We start from the raw sequence: 27576 nt of genomic DNA, 5'->3' as shown, positions 1-27576 counted from the left end.
AGATCAGACCGGAATGGCCGTGCTGAATTGTCAGGAGGTGCCCGACTAAGGACCATAAAAGGTCAGTTACCCACGCAAAATCTATGGTAGCAGCCTCACAAAACTAACTTGCACTCGCTGAAATGAGACCAATAAAAAAAATTTAGCTTCAAAAATGAACTAAGAGTGGCTGAAAGTGATTCTCCACATCAATGCATAGGTTCTTTCCCCCAACACCATGCTCATTATTGCCCTCAAGATTAACTGAACGAGTCTACTGCATGAGCATGAACATTGTACCCCCTTACATGTCTTCTTCTTGAACTCTCCAAGGCTATCAATGCACACTGCATCTACTTATACTCCCCGCACAGTAAGCTCCAGCTGTTTGCAGCCCGTTACATCACAACAGTAACAAAACCTACATCAACTATGTTCTGTCCATATGTGAATGCATTGCAAAGTAAAGGGTTATGAACACAGCTGCTGATGCGGAAGGCACTGTTGCAGCCCTGCAGGTGCTTCGCTGCTTGTGCAGTGCAGGGTCAACCTTTCCACCGTAATTAAAGGTGCACTAAAGAGGACTATGAGCTCGTCTGCACACTGCGCAAGGGAAATCGATCGGCACGCTCCGAGCAATCTTAGATATTCGCAATTATTGTCCAGTTGTCCAGTGGAGCCGATTTTCCTATCAAATCAAATTAAACGTCTCAGCTTCTGCCTTTTTTTTTTGAATTCACCTCCAAAAAGAGGAGTCAGCCAACGCGCGTGGCGGCTTGCCGCCATGCCATTGGAAGAGTGATACGTAGCGATCGGCAAAAGCGAAGAGTCCAAGTGTATGTTATTTCCGTGGGCCTAATTTGAGGCTATGTAGTCTGCAACTGAAACTATTTATTGACAGAAACCTAAAAACAAAATAAAAGCAAAAGCAAAGCCGCCACGCGACTGACTGGAAGGCACTCCACGCGTTGGCTGACTCTTCCTCTTTTCAGACGCGAGTTAAAAAACAGAGCGGCGCGAGCCAGCACATTCAATTCGATTTAACAGGGAAATCGGCTGCACTGGACAATAATTCGAAGTTTCTACGGATGCTCGGAGAGTGTACATAGAGTTCCCATGGTAAAAAAACTATGTAAGATTCCTCTTTAGTGCACCTTTAAGAAGGGACACTGGTTTGAAATCCCAAAAATGGCCATAATTGATTTCTTGACAATTCCTGTATCCACCTGTACACTTCGTTTTTTATGCTGTCCCAAAGTTTCAGTGCTGAAATCAATGGGGAGGTACTCTAAGAAAGTTGTTTCTGAACTGAAGTTGCTGTGCCTTGCAGGCAAATGCTCAATTGGAGTTTTTCTCAGTTCTGGTTTTTAGACTAGATGCTGACCTTGTTAGGCATATTGCCAATGACTATTTTATCTATTTTTACCCCATTTATTTTGCTGAGTTTCTAGGGCCATGCTGCAGGTCAAGGAATTCTTTGTTTTTCAAGTTTGTGAATTCTAAATTTCTTTATGAAATTTTCTTCTGTTTAGATATGTCAGTGGACACTGCGTCAAAACAAAATATTGAACTTTGCAAAAAGAATATTAAGAATGCTTTGCCCTGTAGCATGCCAGTAGGGATGCAACCTATGTCAAACCGCTCTTCTGCCAAATTTTCTTAACTCAGCAACCTTTTCACACAGCTAAGGGAAAAAATACATAGCACATATGCTCGTCAGCCCTTTTTTTTTCCACAGTTCTGACACTACAGCGGAGCCCCAGTTATCCGTCCCTTTTATATTTTGCAACATGAATTTTTATGATGAATCGGTGCTGTTGTGGTGAATCCTTCAAATACACAATTCACTGAATGAATGGATGACAGGACATGAGACCGACGACCGGTGCGAATTAACTGCATAAAGTAAAACAGGTTGCTAGATCAATTTACTGGCGAACATCACATGATTCTAAGTTCAGATAAAGATCCTCTCGAGATCTGGCGCTCGACTGATATGGTCGACAGTTTGGAGCAGCACATCAGTGTGAGGTAGTGTTCACCTGGCCTGCTTTTCCGCGTGCTTCAAGTATAAGACCTTGTGGAAATCGATTATACGTTCATTTATATGTAAGGTTATTGTGTGATGATAAACCAGCAACAAGTTTAGACCTTTCACAGTGAACCATGACTAGATCAAAGCACTTTCGCTGTGGCTTTGATCCAAAGCATGCTAGGCCTAGTGATGCCGGTCAAATGACGAGCTACTACGGCGCATATCACCCTAGCCCGACGGGCGGTGCATCTCAACAAAGAAACTTGTCGCTAGCATGGGTACTCCCCATTATAGTTTTTTGCGCAGCATAACATTGTGTCCTTTCTGGCGCATACGGCGAGAGCACAAGGCGAGTTAGAAGCGCTGAGGTGCCGCATGTTAGCGGTTCCAGATGGAGTAGGGTGCGTGGGACAACGCGTGCATGGTCATTCAGAGTGTCACAGGCAGTCATCTGCAAGCTCTCGTAGTAACTTACCACATGGGCACAATTATGCACACATGAAGAAATTCTATTGGTTGATCGTTTTTCTTTTCAATAAGCAGCTGACAAGCTGGGTGCACAGCCTTAACAAGCTGCCCTTTTACTAGTATATACGCCATTAGAAAACAATTTCCTGGAGATGTAACAGTGAAATTTCGTCACAGTAGTCATAAATGTATTTCTAATGTAGTCATAAACCGCCATGCAAATACATTTAAAAAATAAAAACATTTTTGCATGACCAAAGGAGCAGTGTTCTTTCTTCCTGAAATGCACAGCACTTGGAGGCAATGCTTTCATGCACTTGACAAAGAAGCGAATGCAGTACACGCATTGTTAATCCAGCAACAGGCTTACATGCAGCCACCCTTATCAGTGCAAAGCGGCCAGAAAAATAGATGGTACTGCAGAGTCAGTTATACTATCTTGTACAGAACTGCTGCTAGAACCATTTATTTATTCAAGGTACCTACAGCGCCTTGAGAGGCATTATTGTAGGGGCGGGTAAGTACATTAACAGTAAAATTCAATACAGCACAAGAGAACAAAACAGAAATAAAAGTTACAGAAAAATGATAAGAACTTCCAAAAAGATAAAAGCATTCTGATTGCACCCGAGACACAGAACCAACACTGACAGCAGCATAATCAGAATATTGCAAGGTCAATTGCTGCCTGGAAATTCTCGCTCTCAAACACTTCATTAGGCAGCAGATTCCAGTCACTTATTGTGTTGGGAAAAAATGAATATTTAAATGTATTGATCCGGCAGTTATACCCTCTAATTTTCATGGTATTGTCCCTTCTACTCGAAACGTAGTGAGGTTGCCTTAAATAGAGGCTTTTATTAATTCCTGTTTTATTATTGTAAATGTCGTACAAAAACTTTATTCTAAAAACTTTTCTTCGGTGGGATAATAACTTCCAACCAAGAGCTTCCCGAAGTTCAGAACCTCTAACCTTAAAGTTGTAATTCCCAGTTACGAACCTTGCTGCCCACTTCTGAACTCGTTCTAGCTTGTCCTTTAAAATATTTGTGAACGGGTCCCAACATACGCATCCATATTCGAGAATTGGCCTGACATTCGTAAAGTACAATGTTTCTTTTAGGCGTGGAGTCGTATGTTTAAAGTTTCTTTTAAAAAGGTTGAGAACGCAGGAAGCCCTGGCAGTTATCGCGTCGACGTGTGCGGTCCAATCCAACTTCGCTGTAAATGTGATACCGAGATACTTTACTCTGTCCTTTGTCTGTAGAACAGATTGATTTAGATTATAGTTGCCCCATATCTTCTATTTTTTGTTTGTGAACTGCATGAGGTAACATTTACTGGTGTTGAGAGTCATCTTCCATTTGTTACACCACGCACATACCTTGTCAAGGTCAGACTGCAACAGAATGGTATCATTTGCGCACGTGACAGAACGGTAAAGAACACAGTCATCAGCGTACAGCCTAACACGGGAGCACAGTTCACTCGGCAAATCATTTACAAAAACAAGAAACAACAAAGGCCCAAGTACTGAGCCTTGCGGCACACCCGATAAAACCTGAACAGACTGCGAAGTGACACCGTTAATAAGTACCCGTTGTCGCCGTGCATACAAATAATCTTGAATCCATCCAAGAAGTCTAGAAGGTATACCTAAATACGATAACTTTGTTAAGAGTAGTGAATGCGAAACCACGTCAAAAGCCTTGCGGAAATCAAGAAAAACTGCGTCTATTTGAACACCCCTATCTATACCTTCCGTAACATCATGGATGAACTCGGTGAGCTGAGTTGTACACGATAGGCCCGAACGGAAACCATGTTGAGCGGTAGTGAAGAAATCATGACCATTAAGGTGCTTCATAAGACCAGAATATATTATATGCTCCAGTGTTTTACAAGAAACAGAGGTGAGGGACACCGGTCTGTAATTGCATATATTTGCGCGATCACCATCTTTATGTATTGGCGTTACATTTGCAAGCTTCCAGTCGTTTGGGAGTTTTTTATAATCCAGGGATTTATTGAATATTGCGACCAAAAATGGAGCTATTTCTATTGCACATAGCTTCAAAATATGATTAGATATACCGTCTGGGCCGTGGGCAGAATGGGAATTTAGATTAGACAGCAGCGTCATCACACCCGTCTCAGTTATCATTACATCTTCCATTTCCGGCAAGTGTGTGAAATTTTGCGTGACTAAATTGAGATCTGCTTGATCACTGACAAATACTGAGTGAAAATACGCATTAAAAATTTCAGCTTTACTCAAGTCGTCTGCCACAACGCTGTTATTGTGCACCAAAGACGGAATTCCAATGTTATCTTTTTTAGTATTTTTAATATGCTTCCACATTCATTCAGCTCAGCCTCAAAATGGAAATGGTTTGGGATGAAACAACACTGTTGCCAGAGCAAAAAGCCTAGACTACCTACCGCATTTACATGATTGTAAGCCGACCTATTCTTTTTTTTTTTTTGAAAATCCGATGGGTGGGAGGTCGACTTCCAATCAAACCCAACGCATGGCAACATAAATAAAGGTGAGACAAGCGAGATATCAGGGATGCCACAGCATGCTTGAAATTCTATGTTTTCTCTACAGCTCTATCCAGTAGCATTCAGTTACTCTACATGGTTGTTTGAAAGCGATTTTTTACATTTTTTCTTTTTCTTTCTTTCTCTCTTCTCTCACTCTGCTCTCCGCGCTCAAGGGTGTGTCGATAGTTGATGGAAGGACCAGTGTTCCAACCGCAGTGACACTGCCACTCCTTACATGCGATATGGGGGGGGGGTCAACTTCCGATCGTGTAAATATGGCACATTGTCCAATGTATTTACAGCAGCCCCCAAGATTCAGTAGATTTCAAATAAAGGAGCAATTACTCATTAGCATCCACCCGAGCATAGCCATAGGCCACCAAGGAAAGGTATGCAACTTCCACCAAAACATCGCAGTTGAAGGTCAGTTAGTCCTGGTCAACGGATCAAACCTGGGAGCACCACCTATTTAGCAAGAAAACCAGCATGAAAGACAATGGACAAAGGATAAAAGCTTCTTTACTAAGTGAGAACCTCAGCCAACTTGCCCAATTTGTGGTCTTAATTCCACCACCTATCCAGGGCAAGTCTGTCTACAAACCAAGCCCACCAGGACAGCTAGCAGACGGCAGGGAGAGACGAAATGAATTTTAAAAAATTGGTAGAGTTTTAATATAAACAGAGTAGACGTGAAAAAGCATGTGTTTAGCCTCGTTGGCTCATGGTATCGCTTTGCTGGGTCATCAGCACATCTGGAGACGATATTAGGCTCAAGTTAAGCTCTGATCGAGGTTTTCGAGCTGCTGATCAGTTTGGCCTTGCCCCATCATTTCTGCGAGCCACCCTGACGGCATGTACTGCAAGAATCTGTTAACCATTTCGAATCTGTTAGGTCCTTTGGCATAGGTCAGTGTTGCTCGGTAACGTAGCCGCAGCTTTCAAGCGTCCGTGGGAAGCAACCGGACCACTGGCTCATTGGCAACCCAACCTAATCAGTAGGTGCATATCGCAGCCAATGGCGCACCGGTGCTTGTGGAGCATGGAGAAGGCTATCATCGATGTGGGGACCTTGCGATTTCTGCGACTAGCTGCTTGCTGCTTTCGTCTGATGCCGACAGAATAGGTCCTTACAGAATAGTTCAGCATCGTTGCATTTTGGGCGAGCTCGTTGTTCATAGTGGATGGAAATCTTGCACACACAACAAACATGGACCTGTGTACGTCCCCTTTCTGGTCCATGTTTGTTGCATACGCAAGATTTCCATCCACTACAGAATAGTGGCTGCACCATGCAGGTGACGGTCCCGGGTTTGAACACCAGACCAGGACATCTTTCTTCGAGTATCTTTCCTGTGCAGCAATATGGCTATGCTCGAGAGCGTGCTAATGACTTATTTCAAGGCTGTCTATAGCTGGCACACACTGCAGGGCATGTTAACACATGCCTGTCCTCCAGCTGGCCAGGCTCCGTGGTCATCCAAGATCAAGAACTGAGCAACTTGGCACCAGTTGTGCATAGAGTAAGCTCTAAAGGCCAGGATGCAAGAGGACAGTCGTTTAACACAGTCCCACAAGAACACTGAAACAGTGCCAAGCAGACACCGTGTATTACCTGGAGCCTGTTGTCAATGGTTTTGACCACAATTTCTTCAGGAGCATACTGGGAAACGTCAAAGCGAAGCTTGAGCTGTTTGGTGCCGTCTTCGGCATCCTGGATAAGGGGCGAGTTCATGCTGTCCAGCCAGGTCTTGCTGGCCGCGCCCATGCCTGGTGGCAGCTGGCCCGATCCCTGGTGAGGTCGGGAAATAGCCATCAATCAACAGACTGCCAGCAACAGCACTGCTCATGGATGGTTGGTGGCAAAAGACCTGGACGTTACTCCAGCAGAATTGTTGATGATGGATTGTTGATGATGGAATAGAACACTGGTGTACAGTTTTTCAGTATTTTCTTTATTTTGCTTTCTGAAATGTTATGATGTGTAGTTTCAGTGTGTTTTGTTTCATGGTTTCTGCCTGCACGTTTCTTGAAAGTTCATTCTTTTGCTCTTTTTGCATTCGTATTATAGCACATTTTCTGATGCATGTCCGCAGTTTTATTACTTTCCAAGCCCTTCACTGAGTAGGTGTGCCAGTTTTTGTTGGCTTCATTGTTCTTTTCTTCCTACACCCCTATGCAGTGCCACAGTTTTGAAAGGCATGTAAAAATAAATAATTTGATTCAGCATTGTTCCTGCGTTACTTTCATCATTTGCCAGAGCATTAGGAAATCCGACCAACAGTGTTAACAAGCAAGCATACAGCAAGTCGCAGAAAAATAAGCAAGCCTTTTGCCATGCACATCAGCCTAGCAAGAGGAAGTCTTTGTGCCAACAGCAAGCGCCCGTGTGTTCCATGTGTCTTCCTTTTGTCCTCGTCTTTATCTGCGCTGTACATTTTCACCATGAATCACCAACACAACCAGACTGCCACCTTAGCCAACAACAAGCATGCGCAAGCAACACGAGTCGCACACACCCACTGCGAGTCTCAGTGAAACATGCAGCAGTGGAACTGTGACCGTGAGGTGTAAAGTCGCACCAGAAGAGAACAGACTGCAGTTCCGCAATTGGAAGCGTATGCACTGATGAGTGGGCTTGTGCAAATTCACACGCACAGCAGGCAACTGTTACAGGGACCACATTTCTGAGCTCAAAACAGTGTTTACTGGCATTATATGTGCACTATTTTTCCCCAGAAAATCTCTGAAAACTGGGGAGGATGGTTCAATATGTGGTGCAAAATATTCAGATAAAATTTGAAGCAATAAAAACAGGGCAAAAAGTATGGCTGGTGGAACAAATACTCAAGTAACACTTGTTGCTGGGCTAGTTGGTGCATAGTTGTAAGTACAAACGTTAGCGCAAAATGAGACACATTCACAAGAAAGGTGGACAAGACAACACGCTGTCTTGTCCACCTTTCTTGTGAATGTGTCATTTTGCGCTAACGTTTGTACTGAGAATAAATACTTTGCTCGGTGCTATTCAAGCTCTAAACAAAACATAGCACACCCTTCACAATGATTTCCATGTTTGAGAGCACAGTCGGCAACTTTTGCCCTTGATCTGCATGTATAACTCCCGCAGCAACCCACAACACTGTCCATAATGAGCACAATTCGTCATTAACCCCCCGCACACACGCACTATTTCCCTCATCGATGGTTCGAGTGAAACTGTATGCGAAACAGAATGCGCCAATATGTTCAACGCAGCCTTTTCTTGAAGTCTAGAGTCTGACGGAAACCCGTCTGGTCGGGATGGTACATGACGAAAGAAAAAGGCGCCGACCAAAAGAAAAGATGGGATGACGTTTCGGCTCCCCCATGGGAGCCTTGTTCACAATGAGGCATAACGTAGCTTCGTCCTTTGTTTATACACGGCGCATGAGCGACCCCAGACAATTGGCGTAGATTGGGGTCAAGTTCCCGTCATTTCGATTGAGCGTGTGCGCTGTCGTCTGAATAATCAGTGATTCCAGATAGAGCCGCGACTTGCTGTCCCTTTCTTTTGCAATCACACGTGCCTCGGCCCAGTCTATGTTGTGTGCGGCGGAAACCGAATGCTCGGCAAGCGCATTTTGACCTGCGCGCCGGTTTCTGACGTCACTCTGGTGATCCCGTATTCTTCGTTCAAAGTCACCCGACTCGCCGATATACACAGATGGGCAGTCCGCACAGGGTATCGAATACACGACGCCCGGGAACTTTTCTTTCTTTAGCTTGTCTTTGACGTGCACAAGCTGACTCCTCAGTTTTCGAGCTGGCACATGCGCGGTCTTAACTTCGTAGGACCGTAATATGCGCGCCAAAGGTTCGCTGATGCCAGGAACATAGGGAATCGCGGCTCGTTTCTGGCCATGGAACTTGGCCATGGAAGAAATCGAAGGCCGTGCTCTTGCGTCCTTCACGCCTGCCCCAAAAGTATTCCTGAGGTACGTGGACAACTGCTTTTGCATGCTGAAGAAAGAAGCATTGCATGACTTTACTACCCACCTCAACAGCTTGGAGCCTAGCATACAGTTCACCTTTGAAGAGGAAATCAATGGCCGCCTCCCATTTTTAGATATACTCATTTCCAGACAGTCCTCACGTCTAAATTTCACCATTTACAGAAAACCCACGCACACCGGCCGGTACCAAAATTTTAAGTCCGTTCACCCTGATTGCCAGAAACGTTCTGTGGTGTCATCGCTCCTCCGACGAAAAGAAATGTGTTCCAGAGGAGAAGACCAGATTGCTGAAGATGTGCGTGTACGGCGTGACTTGTCCACATGTGGCTATCCTGTACACGTCATGGACTCCGTACAGCGCCAAATGGAACGTCCTAGGCTGCAAGCTAGTCCCGCTACCCAGAAACGAGCCGCGATTCCCTATGTTCCTGGCATCAGCGAACCTTTGACGCGCATATTACGGTCCTACGAAGTTAAGACTGCGCATGTGCCAGCTCGAAAACTGAGGAGTCAGCTTGTGCACGTCAAAGACAAGCTAAAGAAAGAAAAGTTCCCGGGCGTCGTGTATTCGATACCCTGTGCGGACTGCCCATCTGTGTATATCGGCGAGTCGGGTGACTTTGAACGAAGAATACGGGATCACCAGAGTGACGTCAGAAACCAGCGCGCAGGTCAAAATGTGCTTGCCGAGCACTCGGTTTCCGCCGCACACAACATAGACTGGGCCGAGGCACGTGTGATTGCAAAAGAAAGGGACAGCAAGTCACGGCTCTATCTGGAATCACTGATTATTCAGACGACAGCGCACACGCTCAATCGAAATGACGGGAACTTGCCCCCAATCTACGCCAGGTGTCTGGGGTCACTCATGCGCCGTGTATAAACAAAGGACGAAGCTACGTTATGCCTCATTGTGAACAAGGCTCCCTTGGGGGAGCCGAAACGTCATCCCATCTTTTCTTTTGGTCGGGGCCTTCTTCTTTCGTCAGCATTTTCTTCTGTGTTTACTAATAAAACGGATCAGACGTTTCCTCCAAACGCCGAAGTTATTCAAGATACTATGCCTTCTCTTACATTTTCTTCAGCAGGAATTTCGTCACTAATTGAAAACATTAAACTTTCATCCTCTGCAGGAACTGACAATATCAACACTAAAATACTGATTAATACCAAAGATATATGTTCATCTCTGTTGTGCTTGTTATTCGCTCAGTCACTCTTCACAGGTCAACTGCCCATAGACTGGAAAATTGGGAAGGTCGTTCCAGTCTACAAATCAAGTAACAAGAACTCGCCATTTAATTACCGTCCCATCTCTCTAACTAGTATTTCCTGCAAAATCATGGAACACGTCATCTATACCCATATCATGGCATTCCTTGATTCGAACAACTTTTTTCAACCTGCTCAGCACGGGTTTCGTCGGGGTTATTCCTGCGAGACCCAACTTGCTACGTTCATTCACGATCTGCATGCTAATCTTGATTGTAATCTACAGACTGACATCGTATTTTTAGATTTTGCAAAAGCCTTTGATAAAGTACCCCATAAACGCCTCCTGATAAAACTTTCCCAATTAAATTTGCACCCCCATATTTTGAAGTGGATTGAAGAGTTTTTAACTAATCGTTCGCAGTTTGTCTCCGTTAACAATAAGAACTCTAACTCACTCCTAGTAACGTCGGGCGTTCCACAGGGATCTGTGTTTGGCCCACTACTGTTTCTCGTGTACATTAATGATCTGCCTTCAAACGTAACATCTAACATACGCATGTTCGCTGACGACTGTGTACTTTATTGTGCTATTCTCTCCACCAGCTGACCAATCTTCTCTTCAAAATGATCTCAATGCTGTTCAGGAGTGGTGTAATAAGTGGCTAATGGAACTTAACCCACGTAAATATAATCTTTTGTCCATCAGCCGCCGCCGTAATCCTCTAATTTTCTCTTATGAAATATCAGAAGTTCCCGTACAACTAGTTCAGTCATACAAGTACCTAGGCATAACAATTTCTAGCGATCTTTCTTGGAGCTTGCATGTTACTAACATAACGTAAGCAACGTAACTAACGTAAGCAAACAAGACGCTAGGTTTCCTCAAGCACCATCTTCACCATGCTCCAAAACATGTCAAGTTATTAGCTTACAAATCATACGTCAGGTCCAAACTAGAATTTGCATCGCCCATTTGGAATCCTCATCAAGCTTACCTCATCAATGCCCTCGAATCTGTTCAAAATCGCGCTGCTCGCTACATTCATTCATCGTACTCTTATGACATCAGCGTTTCCTCCTTAAAAACAACATCCGGATTATCACCCTTATCGCTCCGCCATCGCATTGCCAGCCTGTCTTTATTTCACAAATTCTTCCACAGCCGTATGCACATAGCACCTTATATTCTTCCCCCTGCACGCATATCTCATCGCACCAGCCATCACCTACAAGCTGCGCGTCCACGCTCACGCACTGTCACTTTTTCTAATTCCTTCTTTCCTCGTGCAGCCGCAGACTGGAACGGCCTTCCAAACAACGTTGCCATCATCACTTGCCCAAGTCTTTTCGCTGAAAATGTAAAAACTTTCCTGTTATTGTCAATCTGTGCTTTTAATTGTTGCCACCACGCTCACGCACTGTCACTTTTTCTAATTCCTTCTTTCCTCGTGCAGCCGCAGACTGGAACGGCCTTCCAAACAACGTTGCCATCATCACTTGCCCAAGTCTTTTCGCTGAAAATGTAAAAACTTTCCTGTTATTGTGAATCTGTGCTTTTAATTGTTGCCACCCCTTATGTAACACCCATCTTTTGGGACCTTTAAGGTAATAAAATGAAATGAAATGAAATAGAGTTTACTCTAGCCCAACTCTCACCATCCAGCAAAAAGCCCAACTGCAACAAGTTGCTACAATCCTGAGGAGGGCTCACCAGCTGCAACGCAACTAAATTTGTCCCCTTTTCCTGTCTACAATGGCACCACTTCCACACCATCAAAAAGAGGTAAACTCTACTCTCCAGGTACGTAAATCCCACCGTGACACAAGGAAGTATTAGTTCTCCCACGCACGTAAAGTGGACCTGTTCGAGATCCAGAGGTACTGTCAACCCTAGAGAAACCTCGTCCCATGCCGCTTAGTGTGAGAGGCTTCCTGCAACGTCACATATTGTCAGAAGCCGCGCTTTCAAGAATGTGACAGTAGCTACCACATCACATTTCTAAGAAAGATCATTGTGCTAAGAGAGCACATCGCACTAGTCCGGCAGGCAGGGTTAAAGAGAGCAAGTCGAGGTGAATCCTGTGACACTAGATAGACAGGGTATTCACCAAAGATTACTCGTCATATCATGAAAATCGGCCAGCACCCATTAATTGCGGGGTCTCCTCGAAAGCCATTTGCTGCTTCCTTCGTGAGCTGTATCTGACTACAGCGTCTATGCCATGCAGATGCACACGTGGTCTCTGCCCACACCAGCCTCAGGAGTGAAGACGCGATCTGGTTCTCAAGCGTTCTTTGAGTTGGGGATTAACCAGATTAAGTGCACAGCTGGCAGTGCTGACAGTGGAGTCATTCTGTGGAAGCAGGAGAAGCAGAAGAGGCTTATGGCATTAACTCTTGGCGCTATTTGTAAAACGAAACTAATCGCAGGTTGTGGGCAGATAGTTGGCAACATCTTACACAAGGAAATCGCTTCCAAAGCCATCAAGTACTGAAAGGACAATGAGTGCGTTTCACTGAAGCAACTTGAAAACGAGTGCAACATTGTGGTAAGAGACTGCGGCCTGTTCCAAGAACAGCCCTTTCTTGGTTCAACTACGGACGGTAACACAGGTGAGAACATTCTTATGAAATTCCCATCAATTTCCAGCGAGGATATTACTCTGTTAGAAGGAGTCTGTGCCAAACGTAACAGGCAGTATGGAAAATGAGGATAGGACAGATCCTGAACTCCAGTCCTAACTATTGGCAAGTATAAGGTCATCTAACTCGCAATGAGAAGCGCATGCTTATGTGGTGGACATAAAAGGCATCAGCATTGAGTCAATCTCCAGAAGCCAAATCTTTTGGAAGGACGAGATGGTGCACCGTCTGACTTTACATGCACTGCATGCTACCAGAGCTCGTGGACCCAATAAAAAGCCATGGTCTTGCAGTTAGAGAGCCCGATTACATAATGAAGCATGAAAAATTTGTTTTCTCAGTCGGCCCTTGAAGAAACAGTCTAAAAATGACGACAGCCAAAAGGTGGCACAGTAAGCCTATCCTGACGACGTTCTAGCGCACCTGTAAGAATTGCGACATACTTCCAGACCCATGACACAATAGACTAGTTCCAAAATCACTTCCATAGCAGCGCCATCTATGCCCAGCTACGCAAAGCTTGTTGCAGCCGCCATTGTGCAGGAACGGGCTGAGCGCGTTCGTGTTTTCTCGACTTTAGTGCTTGTTTTGGATCAGTCGGCTCCAGTTAATGACCGGACACCATGTCAGTGAACTGCTGTGCACGCTTTGACAAATCTGAACCCCAGCTTTCATGGCTCATGTGCCTCAAAGATGGGAGCTCAGATTATCTACCGCATTTAGACTGTGTGCACGCCTCACCGCAATTGTCGTTGACGCCGATGAAACATGCGCAACGATAAAAGCAAGCGCTGATTGCAACTGGATGCAGGCGGCCAGTGAAACCGAATTGAACTGAGGAGACTGTTTCAAACATCAACCATCGTAGCTGAAACAACATAGACTTCATATGAAGATGCTGCAGTGAATGACTTGCGGCACATTTGAAGAAGAGGTGCATGGCGATGCAAAGTATTTATTAGTGTGCAAATAGTTACTGTTTACATATGTTAAAGCTGGGCTAAGCAATGGGTTTAAAGGTTGGAGCGTGTTGTAAATTGAAATTGGAGGGGGACGGGGGTGGGGCATCAGAAATGATGCAATGTTGGTTTGCTGTACAAGCAACGAAGCCATTCCCATATCTGGTTGCCCTCCCTCACAGCTCGACGCAGTGGAGTGGTGTCCGTGATGTTGAGATCAAGCTTCTGGGCAGGATTCATTGCCACTAGGCTGCTCCTAAACCATTTTGAGCAGAATAGCTTTCCATGTGTTACATGACAAATGCCACTGAGGCAAAAATGAGATGTGTGGGCACTCCGCATTTTTAAACCATGGCAAAGCGCATTGTATAATTCATTTTGTTTTCAGGTCTCCTGCCGCGGATTCCCAAAGGGTCCAGACATTTACAAGAAGTTGATTGTGGCCATCAGAAGGAATAAAAAACACTTTTTAATGCGTCAAAAGCGACCAGAATGTGCTTGCTTAACTTCGTCGCTAATGTTGAGAATAGTTAGACAATTGCACCAAGCTGCCGTGCCATCAGTGTTTTCATTTAAGGCTGCAAGGACGCCACCAGCTAAAAGGACAGCACTACAGCAATAAGCAAGCTTTCTGGCCGGGCAGTTGGACGTCTCGTCGACGATTGTGCCGTGTCGTCCACCGCAACAATTACGGAGTACAGTGGCGCATTTTTCTCCTTACTGCGAAAGCCTGGTGCTTTCAGGAAGACGAGAGAATTGTTGCAAATAAAGATTACATGTTTATGGATGCTTTCACTGAGCTGTCGATCAGGTGTTTTACACGCTTTAGATTTTTCACTTGACTAGGTGCCACAAATACAGTTTTGAGATTTTGCTGATAGATGTTACTTAAGAAAATGCCGCATGCTAATTACAGTTAGACAAAAATTAGGACAAGTTTGCACATTTTTAAGGACAGAAAATGGCGTAAAAACAAGGAACTAGAAAGCGAACGACACTCAGACTTGCCACGAGGGAAGGAATGACGAAGGGAGTGAAAGAATGAAGCGAGAAAGATTTCTGTGGCTCGGGAGCAATTTGTGCACACAGCATAAAGTTTACTCGCATGCGCACTGCATTTTCAAAGAGTGAATCAGCATGGCATTAGAGGCGCTGGCTTGCGAGCGGCACACAGTGACTGCCTATGGAATAAAGCTTCATCTGCTCTCGCTCGTGTCTGCAGCCACACTAGCACATGATTCTACGGGGAAGCTGCAGCTACGACCTGCCATCCCGTAATGGGAGAAATAAGAGACTGTGACATCGCTCTCTCTGCTAGAAGGTATAACCGACACAGCAGCTGCAGTTTGCGAGACAAGAGACAATCTGACGCGGGATAAGTACACAGCGGCCAGACTCGCTTATGCTCGCTGTCCTGCACAATGGCTGCAGCTTTTTATAGCATTGCTAGCATTTATGCAACCAGTCTATCGTGGCATATATCTTCGCATATGTGCCAAGACCACGGTCTATGCTAACACGCGGATGCACTGAGATGATGGTGCGAGTAAACTTTATGCTGTGTGTACAAACTGCTCCGGAGCAGAAACTTGGGCTAGTTGGATATTGTTTGAACTCATATTTTCTAGCGCTTAGTGAACACAAGGGACAAGAACACAAATACACAGGACGTACGCTAGTCCTGTGTATTTGTGTTCTTGTCCCTTGTGTTCACTAAGCGCTAGAAAATATGTGCTCCGGAGCCACAGACATCTTTCTCGCTTCATTCTTTCTCTCCCTTCGTCATTCCTTCCCTCGTGGCAAGTCTGAGTGCCAACAGGTGCTGCATCTCTAGTTTCTTCATTCTGAGCACATTTCCCTGCCTCAAGCCACCTGCTGAAGGCTGGCTCAGGGGCATTTATTTTGACAGACCTCACACAAGTCTCTGCAAGGCATGTGCACCATCTGTGGCCTCAAACTGCTGCCATCAACCACGTCCTGCTCCCATATGCACAACACACAAGAAAAGGGACAACGGCAGAAAGAGAAAAGGAGGCATGAGGGAAGGATGGAAATGAGTGCGGTGCACAGCTACGATCCTGAAAACGCTAGAATTTCAATAAATTGATGCAGGAATAATTCTGTTCACTTTTCGTTAATCATCACGTACAATTTCACACTAAAGCAAATCAATCAGGATTAACAAGCTTTGGGAATGCCCCAACAGTGTACATCTACCATGCATTCAATGCGGAAAATTTTGCCACTGCAGAAGCACTTTATTAACTTGCAAGGTTCAAAAAGCGCATAAAAAGACAAATGGACAAAGAAATAGAGACAAGTGCTAACTCGCAACTGAAACTTAGAAACAGCAGCAGGTATAAATAGGAACCAAAAACCCAAAAGCAGCAATCGTTACTTGAATAAATAGTCATGGTAGCAATGATAAAAAGATCATATCCATCATTGTCTGCCTGAGTGACTTTTCTTTTCAATCATCGTGACCAGGTAGTCTGTGAACTGGTAGAAGCCTTCCACATAAGCATTAATAGGGCTAACTGTACATCAGTCAAACTTGGGCAGGGTTGACAGATGGGGAATTTGATTTTTTTTATCCTCCTCAGTCAGGTTCGAACGACAATCTATTTCAGTGCTTTAGGTCTTTTCTAACACCTGACAAGGTGACTTTTTTCAACTACACATTATAACCATCTTACCTAACTTCCTTCTCTTCTAAATTACTTTATTCAGCTTCTTAAAATGTGCCAATTCACTGGAACAAAACTGTCCTCAGCGATTAATTTTTTTCAATGCAAAATAAAATAATGAAAGGAAAAGGTGTGGCACCTGCACACGTACTTTGTGCATGCAAAAGCAGCTACCAGTGTTGTCTTCTAGTGCGGTGTCCAGCAGCTCTACAAAGCCCGCAGGTGTGCTCTTAACAGTGCCTCTTGGGATGCCAACATTCCACTGCTTCATCTCATGGTCACACTAGCTCTTCCAAAGTGAGCAGGGATTGCAATTTCAGTTCAGGAACAGTGCTTCTTGTCCAGTGCGGTGGTCTATGTTTCTCTGTGCCATGCCCTCACCCAGTTGGTTTCTGTCACCCATGTGGGTGAAAAGCTTTTGCAAGCAAAAATTCCCTACCTCCTCCAGTGTCAGGAGAAGGCTCGATGTCAACATCCCATAGCACTGCCTCACCATGCATTTTTTTCCTTGTTTCTTGCCTTTACAGCACACTTTCTCGTTGGCATATTTTTCCAGACCATCACATCTCGACTAGGACAGACCACACTTACAAAGAAAAGCCAGTGTTCACTCACACTCTGGGATACTGGAATTCACCTCTTGTACCATTAATGGCACATTGGAATTCATTACCACATAGTGTTGCCCCTATCAACAATTTTAGTTGTTTTTCAATCAGCGCTTCACTCGTAATTCTAATCTCAAAGGCACTATGTAATTTTTTCCTTTTTATTTAGCATTGCGTGAAGGGTGCGGGCTTTTTGTTTTGTGGCATAAAAAAAAAGGGCAAAAGTGATGCAGCGAAATTTTCCCTGTCCAACACGAACATTGGTCAGACATGATATCTGTTCATGTGTTCCGGTTTGTAGGTGACTATCTGGTTTTAATTAAATGTGACTCGACAAGTTTTGCTGCAGAAGTTACTGCTATCCATTCTGCTTTTTTTCTGAAGTTCTTGTGCCTCTGGAAGTGGCATACGAAGTGCCTGTTAATGACTGTATAAAATTCCTTGACTTCACCGTGTATTTTACTCCTCCACATGTGTGCCGGTTCTTTGAACCAAGAAGCAAAAAACCATTCCTTCTGCACAGTTCCGCACATTCAGAGCTTGTAAAACGGGGCATCGTTGAGTCTTGTTTCAACAATACCTTACAGAAATCATGTACCCACAGGGCATTCAACAGTTTTTATTGTCAGGTTGAGAGGCTCGTTGAGAGGCTCGTTGAGTAGCAGAGGCAATGCTAAAAAAGTTGAAAGCTGGCTCCACAGTCAACCACAGTAACAGAGAGAGAAATGTGTGTGATACCTTATGTACACGTGATCTCCCATAATTTGAAAAGAATTGGAAAGAGAGCGCGAGTAGATGTCTTTTCAGCTCCTATGAAATTGAGAAGCATATGCACGCATGAAACGGTTCCGAAAAAGGTGTCAAGCTGGTCCCGTATGCACGAAAAAACATCAAGAAAAATTTGTGAAGTGCACAGAAAATCTGGTTTATATAGTCGCTTTGACTTGTGGGGATTTCAGAGGGATTTATGTTGCCGTCCTTGACGTTTTTCTTTTTTTTCAGTGTTGCCATGCCTTTATAAGCTATGGCTTTCTGAACAAACTATCTGCTGTTGTTAGCACTGCATCTCGCCCCTGCTCTTCCGTTGGCCTCGTGCCGTTGTGCTGTTATACACACGTTTTTCTTGCTCATTTCACTAATATTGTTACGGGGGCAATATTTTATTGCACTGTCAGTGAGTGCTGTTTTTTTTCCTTTTTGTTCTGTTACACTCGACTTCTTTTTTCTGGTGTTTATTTTATTTCTGTACTTACCTGTGCTAAGAAGATTTTTGTATTGAGCATCCCCCACCAACCCCACTCCCCCCACTCCGACCACCAAGTAATGCCCTTGGGGGCCCTGAGGGTTTGCAAATAAATAAATAAGTAAATAAATAAATCTCTTCCGCGCAATTTTCTCTTTGCATCTCAAGATGGCAAGATATGATTACCAAAATCAGAGTGGGACAAAACTGCCACAAACCCCTTTAAAAATCTACCAAATTTAGGAGCCTAAGAGCCTCTAAAGTGCACAAGTATTCATTATGGGTGCTTGCAGGTGCGCACCTCTCATATGGCAGGTTGAAGAGAAAAAGCCTGTTCGACCAGGCATGGTTTCTACTGGTTCTCAGAAACTTGGCAGCACATTTGTATCGGCAGTTTGCCCCGCAGGGCAATAAAAAGAAGTGCTCACATCAGTATGAGAGTAAACACGGCAGGCTGACAAAAACAGTCACATTTTACACAGACGAGTGAGCTCTAGAAAGAAAACAATGCAGATGTCACAATGAGACCAAAAGAAAGTAGTGCCGATTTGGTTACGAAGAGGACCATTACTGGTGTAACGTCTACGACATCCTTGACGAATAAAAAAATTTGCACCAGCACACTGTCATTGGCCAGGAATGGCTAGTTATGCATACATATTCTGCTTCAAAAAAAAAAAAACATTGTCTGCCAGATATTCCATTCCTTTCCCCTTTAAAAGCCACTCAGTGCCTTTCCTTGCAGTAACCATACGGGTAAAGAGAGCACACCACTGAATAATATCTTTTTTTTTAAATACTGCCAGCCTTGGTAGGCCTGGGCAGGAGGGGCAATACAACGAGATACAAGACATGGTAACATTTAGCACACAAATTAAAAGATAAACGAACCAAAGACAACACATGCATGATTCGAACAAAAAATAGGTAAATTGAACACAAGTTTTTGTTTTTTTTCCTGCCAGAACTGGACATACAACATTCAAAAGTCTTTATAAAAAATTGGCAATCCTCTCAGAACTTGTTAGTCCACTCAAAGGAAGCTGGTTCCACTCAGTTATTGTTCGGGGAAAACAAGAATATTTGTACAAGTTTGTTCTGGCACGATAAGGAAGTGACGATGTCTCGTTAATTGCGTCACTCATTGATAAGTTGTTATTTTTCAACAAAAAAAGAAATTTTAGTCCCAAAAGCTTTCTTCGCACATGCATCTTGAAGTTGCACCATACAAAGCCCCCTGTGGCTGGGAGCAGGGCAAAGGTAACAAACCCTCACCAAGACCATCAACAAGCTACAGAGGTGTTGCTGCAGCAGCAGAGAGAAGAGAGAGAGGAGGCCATGCCATGCACACTCACGGAGGTGCCGGGAGCACCACCTGGCCCCACCTGGAGCGGCGCAGAGCTCTTGGCGAAGAAGTCGCGCTCATGATCCATGAGCTGTGAGCGGAAGCGCGACATCTCCTCCTCCATCTTGCGCATCTCGGCCTCAAAGCGCTCACGGATCGAGCTGAACTCATTGTCCAGGATGCTGAGGTCGGACTTCTGGATGGGCACTCGGCGCTCAGGGGCCATCTCTCTTTCTTGGTGGTCACAGCCTTATGGTGGCGGCACAGAGGTGGTGCACTGCTGCTGTTCCCTGCATGCAGAGGCACCAGACCTCATTAGGCAATGCACAGACTTTGCTTGCAAGTAGCACAAGTCTGCCACTGCAAACATCCACTGCCAGTTTCATAGCATCGAAGGCACAGTGCATCAAAATTCCATGAGCATCAAAATTCCAGGCAAGCTCCATGGGGGAAAAACTCAGGGATACAAAAATTCATTCTCAGTTGTATTTTACAGCACTCACCAGCTAATAAGGAACCACCTCATCACCAGCCTAACTGCGTGCTCTCCTACGAAACAACCCTATATAAGGCATTCCAACAAGTGCTAATCTGACGCCAGAAGTTATCTTTAGCATAGCAGGTACTCGCAAGTTATTGCGTAATGTGAACCCATCGGTTGCAAGTGGCCCAGATGCTTTGCCAGCAGCAGTTATCAAAAATTGTGCTGATACGTTGTCATTTTTACTCGATTATTTCAAAAGAGTTTGCAAGAAGGGACTCTGCCAAAAGACTGGAAATTGGCTCGCGTTGTGCCCATCCATAAAAGTGGACCGAGAAATTTGGTACAAAACTATAGGCCAGTGTCTCTAACAAGTATAGCTTGCAAGACAATGGAGCATGTAATTTACAGTTCTATTATGTCGCACCTCATTAAACAATTTACTTAACTCTGCTCAGTACGGATTTCGCCAAGGTTTGTCTTGCTCTACACAGCTGGTTGAGTTTACATACGATATTGCAGTTGCTATTGATAAACAGAATGTTATTGATTGTATTTTTTTGGACTTCCAGAAGGCATTTCATGTTGTTGCACATGATCTCCTGGTTTCTAAATTACGCAGCTACAATTTGAACGAAAGAGTCATTGCATGGATTTCTGAATACCTATCTCTACGACAGCAGTGTGTAGTTGTTGGTGGTCGCTTCTCGAACTATGGCCCTGTCACTTCGGGCGTCCCTCAGGGCTCTGTTCTGGGGCCACTTCTTTTTTTGTTATATATAAATGATATTAATGCTGATGTTACTTCTTCATTTAGAATGTTCGCAGACGACTGTGTGATTTATAGAATTATAGATAGTGTACTTGATGTGCAAAGCCTGCAGGATCACTTAGACAAGATAGCCGTGTGGTGTAATAATTGGGACATGACTTTGAATACTAAAAAATGTGTGCACGTCACCTTTTCGAGGAAGTGCTCTTACTATTCTTATATATACAATATAAACCAAGCAGCCTTGAAAAAAGAACAAAATTATGAATATTTAGGCATTTATTTTACTGCTGACCTCAGGTGGTCAAAGCATGTTAATTACATCGTAAAGAAAGCTGCTGGTATTCTAGCAAGAATACCTTCTGTTAAGAAGAAATTTCAGCCATCTTCCACAGCATCTCAAAGGATAGCTATATTACACTCGCGTCCGCACGGTACTTGAATATGCATCAGTGTGCTCGGACCCGCACACACAAAAACTTATTGATAAATTGGAAAAAATTCAAAATAGGGCAGTCCACTTTGTCCTTGGAAATTATGGCAGGACACTCGTTATCTCAGAAAGCAAAAGGAATCTTCAGTGGCCAGAACTTAAAACTCGAAGAAGAAATCTGAGATTAAAATTTTTACACAATATTTTCTATTCCAAGACTGGTATAGACTGAACGTAATATTTGAAGCCGCCTTTCTATGTCTCAAAGCGAAGCGACCACAATTTAAAGCTTTATGGATTTCCTTTTAAAGGTGACGTACTCCGATATTCGTTTTTACTGCGTACAGTTCGCGAATGGAACGCCTTACCGCCACATATTATTAATGTTGTACCAAATGCACGCGTTAAGTGCATGATTGTGAATTTGTGAATGTGACAGTGCCCCCCTGCTGTAATGCCAAAAAGCGATGCAGGCACCAAATAAATAAATAAATAAATGAGCTGTGTGCACATCTCAGATGCATACAAATGATGAAATTGCACTGAGAATTACTCTAAAAACTGAATGATTCCATTTTGAATCTGCTTTAATCTATCTATTTTTAAAAAGGAGATGGTGTATCTTGGTACCAGCAACTACCGTATTTATTGAAATCTAGGGCGATAGTTTCTTTTTCAAATAATCAGATTCCAAACTCTAGGGTCGGCTTAGATTCGAGGATTTTAAAAAACGGGCCAGTTTTTCATTGAAACTAGGGCTATTCTTTAAACCTACACTGAGCTACACTTTGTGCAGGCTCGTGTAGGCGAGTAGAGGACGGGCCTAGAGCTATGACGTGAGGCACTGCACTCGTCTGCACGAGCGTCAGCCAATAGCAAAATACGGAGCGCCGTCGTCCTCGAGAGCAGACAACAACCTCTGAAATTTTGAGTCGTCGTAATTTATTATAGGATAAAATAAATAAATATATACTGCAAAACGTTTTTGCGTGGCGTTTATTAAGGCAGAGAAATGCAAAGGCCAGTTTCATTTCCCCTCAAATGGAGCGCAACACACAAACTTGTATCGTCTGCTCTGCGGATGCATGGAGCACGTAGCTGTCGCTAAATTTCTTGCGCAGTAAGTTCATCGTCGGATGAAGGGTCGACGACGGGTTCCTCGTGCGAAACACAAAGCATCCATGCTTCTGTCGCGACTATAGGGGAACAGCGTTCTGCGACACGTTGAAACCGGCGTTCCGTGGCATATTGGGTGCGACTTTCAATGGCTGTTCCTCGGCTCTCAGCCAGCGGCCTAACCGACCGCTTTAAGGCGCCGCCATATTAATACACAGACGTGAAAGACGCCTGTAAGCATAGGGAGCTTCGCACTAACATACACAGCTACGTGGATGACCATGTAAGCAAAATACATTTTTTCATGTGGGTCGCTCAGCGCCGATACCAACGGAACGAACGCGGCTTGCATAAACGCGAAGTAGCGTTCGGCAAACTAAAATACGCACATTCAGACGTGTGAGCATTTTTATCTTCGTAGAAGGTAATATTGCCAGTGTCCGTCTCGTGGGTACACCGCCATAACGCTGCCATCGTCCAGGCGGACGAACTTCACAGACTTGCGAGGCTGCGCTGCAACCGCTCGCGACATTTAGTCACAAAATGGCTTTGTGCAACTGAAACGCACAAACGCTGGATAACTTTATTGTTACCCTTTGTAAATTGTGTATATATGACCACTCCCTATGTCCTTTCCTGCTGCTCCCTCACCTCTTTTTCACTTCTTCATACTGCCTGCTATCCTTTATTTCTGCTGCCCCAACTCAGGTGCCGCCGCCATAGTGATGGCAGATGCCGGGGTTAGCAAAAATCTTTTAACTGCCATTTTTTTATTATTTTTAATAAACACTTACTACTACTACTACTTGAAACGTGTGCCTTCTTTTTCGTCTGCTAGCTTACACCTCCTAAGCAGTGTATTTATCATTGTGCTACACTACGCGTAAAAGAAATACGTTCGTGTAGGTGGGCAGAGCTACACTTTTTCTAGACTGGTAAAAAATATGGACCCATGCTACACTGGCTACACTAGTGTAGGGTAAAAAAAATAACCCTATGGTGCATAGCTAGCACAGTCAAGGAAAGTCAGTATCGAAGCCACTACTAGTCATGCCAGTAGCCAACCGTACACAAGCGAGGTCGCCATTTTGACTGTGTGCGGCGTGGTGTCATCGGGATGGCACGAAGCAGGAGATGCCACTGCAGTGCCGCTTTCAAGCGAAAGGTTGTGACAGCCGCAGAGGCATCGTCGAACCTTCAAGCCGGGCGGGACTTCGGCGTCGACGAGAAAAACGTCCGTCATTGGAGGGGCAACGACAGCAGCTTTTTGCGTGCGCTGCAACGAGGATGGCATTTAGTGGACCAAAGAAAGGCAGTCACCATGAAGTGGAGACAGTTTTGGCCGATTTTGTTCGCACTCAGAGAGCAGCTGCCCTTCCAGTGACAACAGAAGTGCTCCAAGCGAAAGCTAGGGAACTTTCGAGGGAGCGAGGCCTAACGCCAAAGGATTTCAAAGCCAGCCGGGGCTGGCTTCATCAATTCATGAAGCGCTTTGGCTTCAGCCTCCGACGTCGCACTTCAATCCCCCAGAAGCTACCAAGCGATATCGAAGAAAAGCTAATAGCTTTTCAGCGCTACGTGCTGCGAAAGAGAAGCGGCAGGCTACTGCCTTGGGCAAATCTGCAATGCCGACCAGACGGCTATGTATTTTGATATGCCAGTGGCGTACACCGTGAATGAAAAGGGTGCCAAGGAGGTGAAGGTGCACTCTCTGGGCTACGAGAAGCAGCGCGTAACTGTGATGCTGTGCTGCACGGCTGATAGACATAATCCCTCCTTATATATTTAAAAGGAAGACACTGCCCGCCTGCTCGAGAAACTTTCCCAAGAAATGCCATTGTGCGGGGAAATGAGAACGGGCGAATGACAGGTGCGATGGTGGAAGAGTGGGTTAAGACTGTGTGGTGACGGCGTCCAGGAGCCCTTTTGACAAAGAACTCGCTCCTTGTCGTCGACTCTTACCGTGGGCACTTGACCGACAACGTGAAGGCTGCGCTCGCCAAAGCGAACACTGACCTCGCTGTCATACCGGACGGCATGACGGGCCATTGCCTCCTCTAGAAAAATGCCTGCGGCGTCGCTCACTCACCCATTGTAGCCACCGTGCCCCAAGTTGTGGACGGTTGTTAAGAGATGGCACTAGCTACTTCTCTATCTGCGCCAATGCGCTGGTCAGGGTGGTGAGGTGCCGCGGCGGTAGCAGGCACCAGCGGCGCTGCCCTAGCTGCTCGACAAGCGTGGCGCAACCCGTCTGCTCAATTGTATTTGAGCGAAGTCGTGTTCTGGCCACTTGAAATGAAATTTTAGTTTTTTGCACGTATCGCTTTTGTTTTCGTTCGCTTAAACAGTCGAAAACGCGCGGAAGGCGCCGTCTGGCGCAGAGACGCCGTCTGCTACGGCGCAGGCGCGGCACGACCGCGCGGTGATGTGCGCATGCGCGCATATGTTGCAAGCGGCCGCCACAAGGATCGCTAGCTACTACCTCTGCACGCATATGTTGCAAGCGGCCGCCACAAGGATCGCTAGCTACTACCTCAAGTGGAAAGGAGGAAAAAGTGAAAGGTAAGGGCAGCAGGTTTTTGGTGCACACGGCAGGCATCTTCCTAGAAGAGGCGATGGACGGGCCAGTTACAGCCACTTGATGTCTGCGTCAACAAACCCTTCAAGGATCGTCTGCAGAAATATGACATGGACTGGTCGACTGACAAAGACCACATGCTAACGACAACGGGCCGCATCAAACGTGCATCACTATCGCAGCTGGCGGGCTGGGGAGCTGCAGCGTGGGACGACATCCCAGGTACTTTGATCGTGCACGCCTTTAAAAAGTGACGCATATCTAATGCGCTTGACGGTACCGAAGATAGTGCACTGTTTGAAGGTGACAATGACAAGGAACACAGCGACGACGACGTTGAATGAGCTCTGCACGTTGATTCAATAAATGCTGTTTGGATTTGGTGAACGCTGTCCTCGCTTTTTTGTTCGGCCTACATTTGAGGTAATATTTTTTTTTTGTTGGTTTTGGACTTTAGGGGGTCGGCTTAGAATCGGGGTCGGCCTAGATTCAAGTAAATACGGTATATAACAATAACTGCAATGTGGCACGTACCTACACCCAAGTCTTTTCAGCGCATAAGACGCTTGCATTAGAATTGAAAATTGCTTCAGTAAGTATTACGAGGCAGCCGACTGAAGGAAAGCCTCAAAAGTTCTAATGCAGATCTGCATTTGTAAAAACACCAAGCAGGCCCATTACCTAAAGATGAAAACTCGCTGAATGGTTTGTCTGATATAGTTCAGTATGCCAAGCACACAAAAAAACGAGACAGAGGTGCACATTGAAGCAGCTGCGACCACATGCGTACGCGTTCCCTGTACTGTGCTAGCTGCAGCCACCTCATCCCTGCAAACTTCCCATTCTCATCCTAGACTGAAAGGACGCAGCAGTGCTTAGATGGGACAGAGAAAAATAAACAGCTGCACTAACTAGCAACAAAATTATTTATTCAGACATGCGAGGCAACATATGAAGTAACTGTGAGCAAAAATAAAGGAAAACCAATTACGGATCAAGGGTTCCTTCCTAATGTTAAAAATGTTAAAAGGCACAAAAAAACAGGACAAAACACAAGGGTAGACAAGACAAAGCAACAGGGGTTTCTTTAAAGTGCAATAACAATGCGCAGCACAAATACGTTTTTTGCATTCTGTTACCACTGAAACGTAGCTGCTGCAGCTCCACTGCACGAAACATACTGGCAAGCTGTTATTCATGACCTGAGAGGGCCTGCCAATTGCATCCTACCCCAACCGTGGTCCAGTGTAAATGACTTCTCTCCCCAGACAGGTAACCTTAGTTTTAGACATAATTTTTAATCCTACTGTTATGCGCTTTGAGCCGACAAACTATCACACAGAGAACAGACGTTCCTGAGTGGTCAAAGGGTAGCTTGCCTTGCTCCTGCTACCCTTTGACCCAACAGGCAGGGGTTGGAGTCCCAGCTCGACCATTTTCCTTTCCAGCGCAAGTGCTTTTATTTCTTCTGAGGAATTACGTAATGGTGGTGGAATGATGGCATGACCGTGTAGACCAATGAGGAATTGTGTAGTGACATTATCACTGTTCTCGTTGTAGGGTGTTTAGTTACCCGCTTGATGTCACGTTGTAGTCGCGACCCTTTGCACCAGTCCCGATTTTCTCAACAAGCCAAAGCCAACTATGGTGGTTTCTATGGTGAACAGGACCCTTAATGATATTGTGTTAAAAAATCTACTCATAATTCCAATTGGAACTAACTGATTTTTGGACACCATAAGAACCAAGTGGGTTTAAAAACTACTGCAGTCAATTGTTTCACATCCAAATGGTTCCAGTGGTGTTGAAAAATCAATTGGTTTCCATTTGAACCAACTGGGTTTTCTCCCACGAATGCAGGAAAACTCTCTCCCTTGTGCCACCATTCTTACAAAGGAATTGAAGTTCCAAGAACTGCATGCCTTTCGTGTGCTGAAACTATACAAACAAACCTGAATCACACACAGGGAACATTTGACCCCTTCCTTATATACTGCATTCACGGGACCCTCTTGCTGAACCCACTGGTATATATCAAAGGATATAACTTAATCCCCACCATAATGGTAGAAATGATAAAAATAATTCAGCCAATAAAGCTGCTAATGTAGAGTAATATACAGATCAAAGTCAAAGCACTCATTGGCTGTCAATTGGACCTTCCTTTCGGAAAATTTCAAACTGCATACTTGCAACCAATTGGAACCCGGTGGGGCTTCCAATTCACTCACTTGCAAAGACAGGCATGCCCTTTGGACATTCCTGTTGGAGATTCCAGATGCTTGGAAATACACAACTGTGAAATTCCAAATAGCAAAGCTTAATCAGTACCCAATGCTTTGTATAAATGTCCAGAAATAAAATTCAATTCAATATCGCGAACCAATTATTATTCCAGAAACCTCTTCTGTTTATGCAAATGGGTTTGCAAATTCTAAGTGGTTCGAAGTGAATATGCGTGTGAAGTAGATAAAT

The 27576-nt window shown here is 44.8% G+C and overlaps 1 protein-coding gene across 6 annotated transcripts in view; it reads right to left on the bottom strand.

The window, feature by feature from the left end:
* LOC144127771 (heat shock protein beta-1) overlaps positions 1 to 27576 on the bottom strand; it is a 217146-nt gene that overhangs the window by 156587 nt on the left and 32983 nt on the right. For 3 of the 6 annotated variants that reach the window (XM_077660663.1, XM_077660666.1, XM_077660664.1), the window contains exons 2-3: positions 19732 to 20011; positions 6642 to 6818 (exon numbers count right to left, since the gene is read on the bottom strand). In XM_077660663.1, coding sequence (XP_077516789.1) covers positions 6642 to 6818; positions 19732 to 19947 — 393 coding nt within the window. In that variant the 5' untranslated portion in view covers positions 19948 to 20011. The remainder of the gene's footprint in view (positions 1 to 6641; positions 6819 to 19731; positions 20012 to 27576) is intronic. The other 3 variants (XM_077660665.1, XM_077660667.1, XM_077660668.1) reach the window with 1 other exon arrangement.

This window comes from Amblyomma americanum, chromosome 4 (assembly GCF_052857255.1).
Source record: "Amblyomma americanum isolate KBUSLIRL-KWMA chromosome 4, ASM5285725v1, whole genome shotgun sequence".
NCBI lineage: Eukaryota > Metazoa > Arthropoda > Arachnida > Ixodida > Ixodidae > Amblyomma > Amblyomma americanum.
This window is presented reverse-complemented; position numbering and strand designations above follow the sequence as displayed.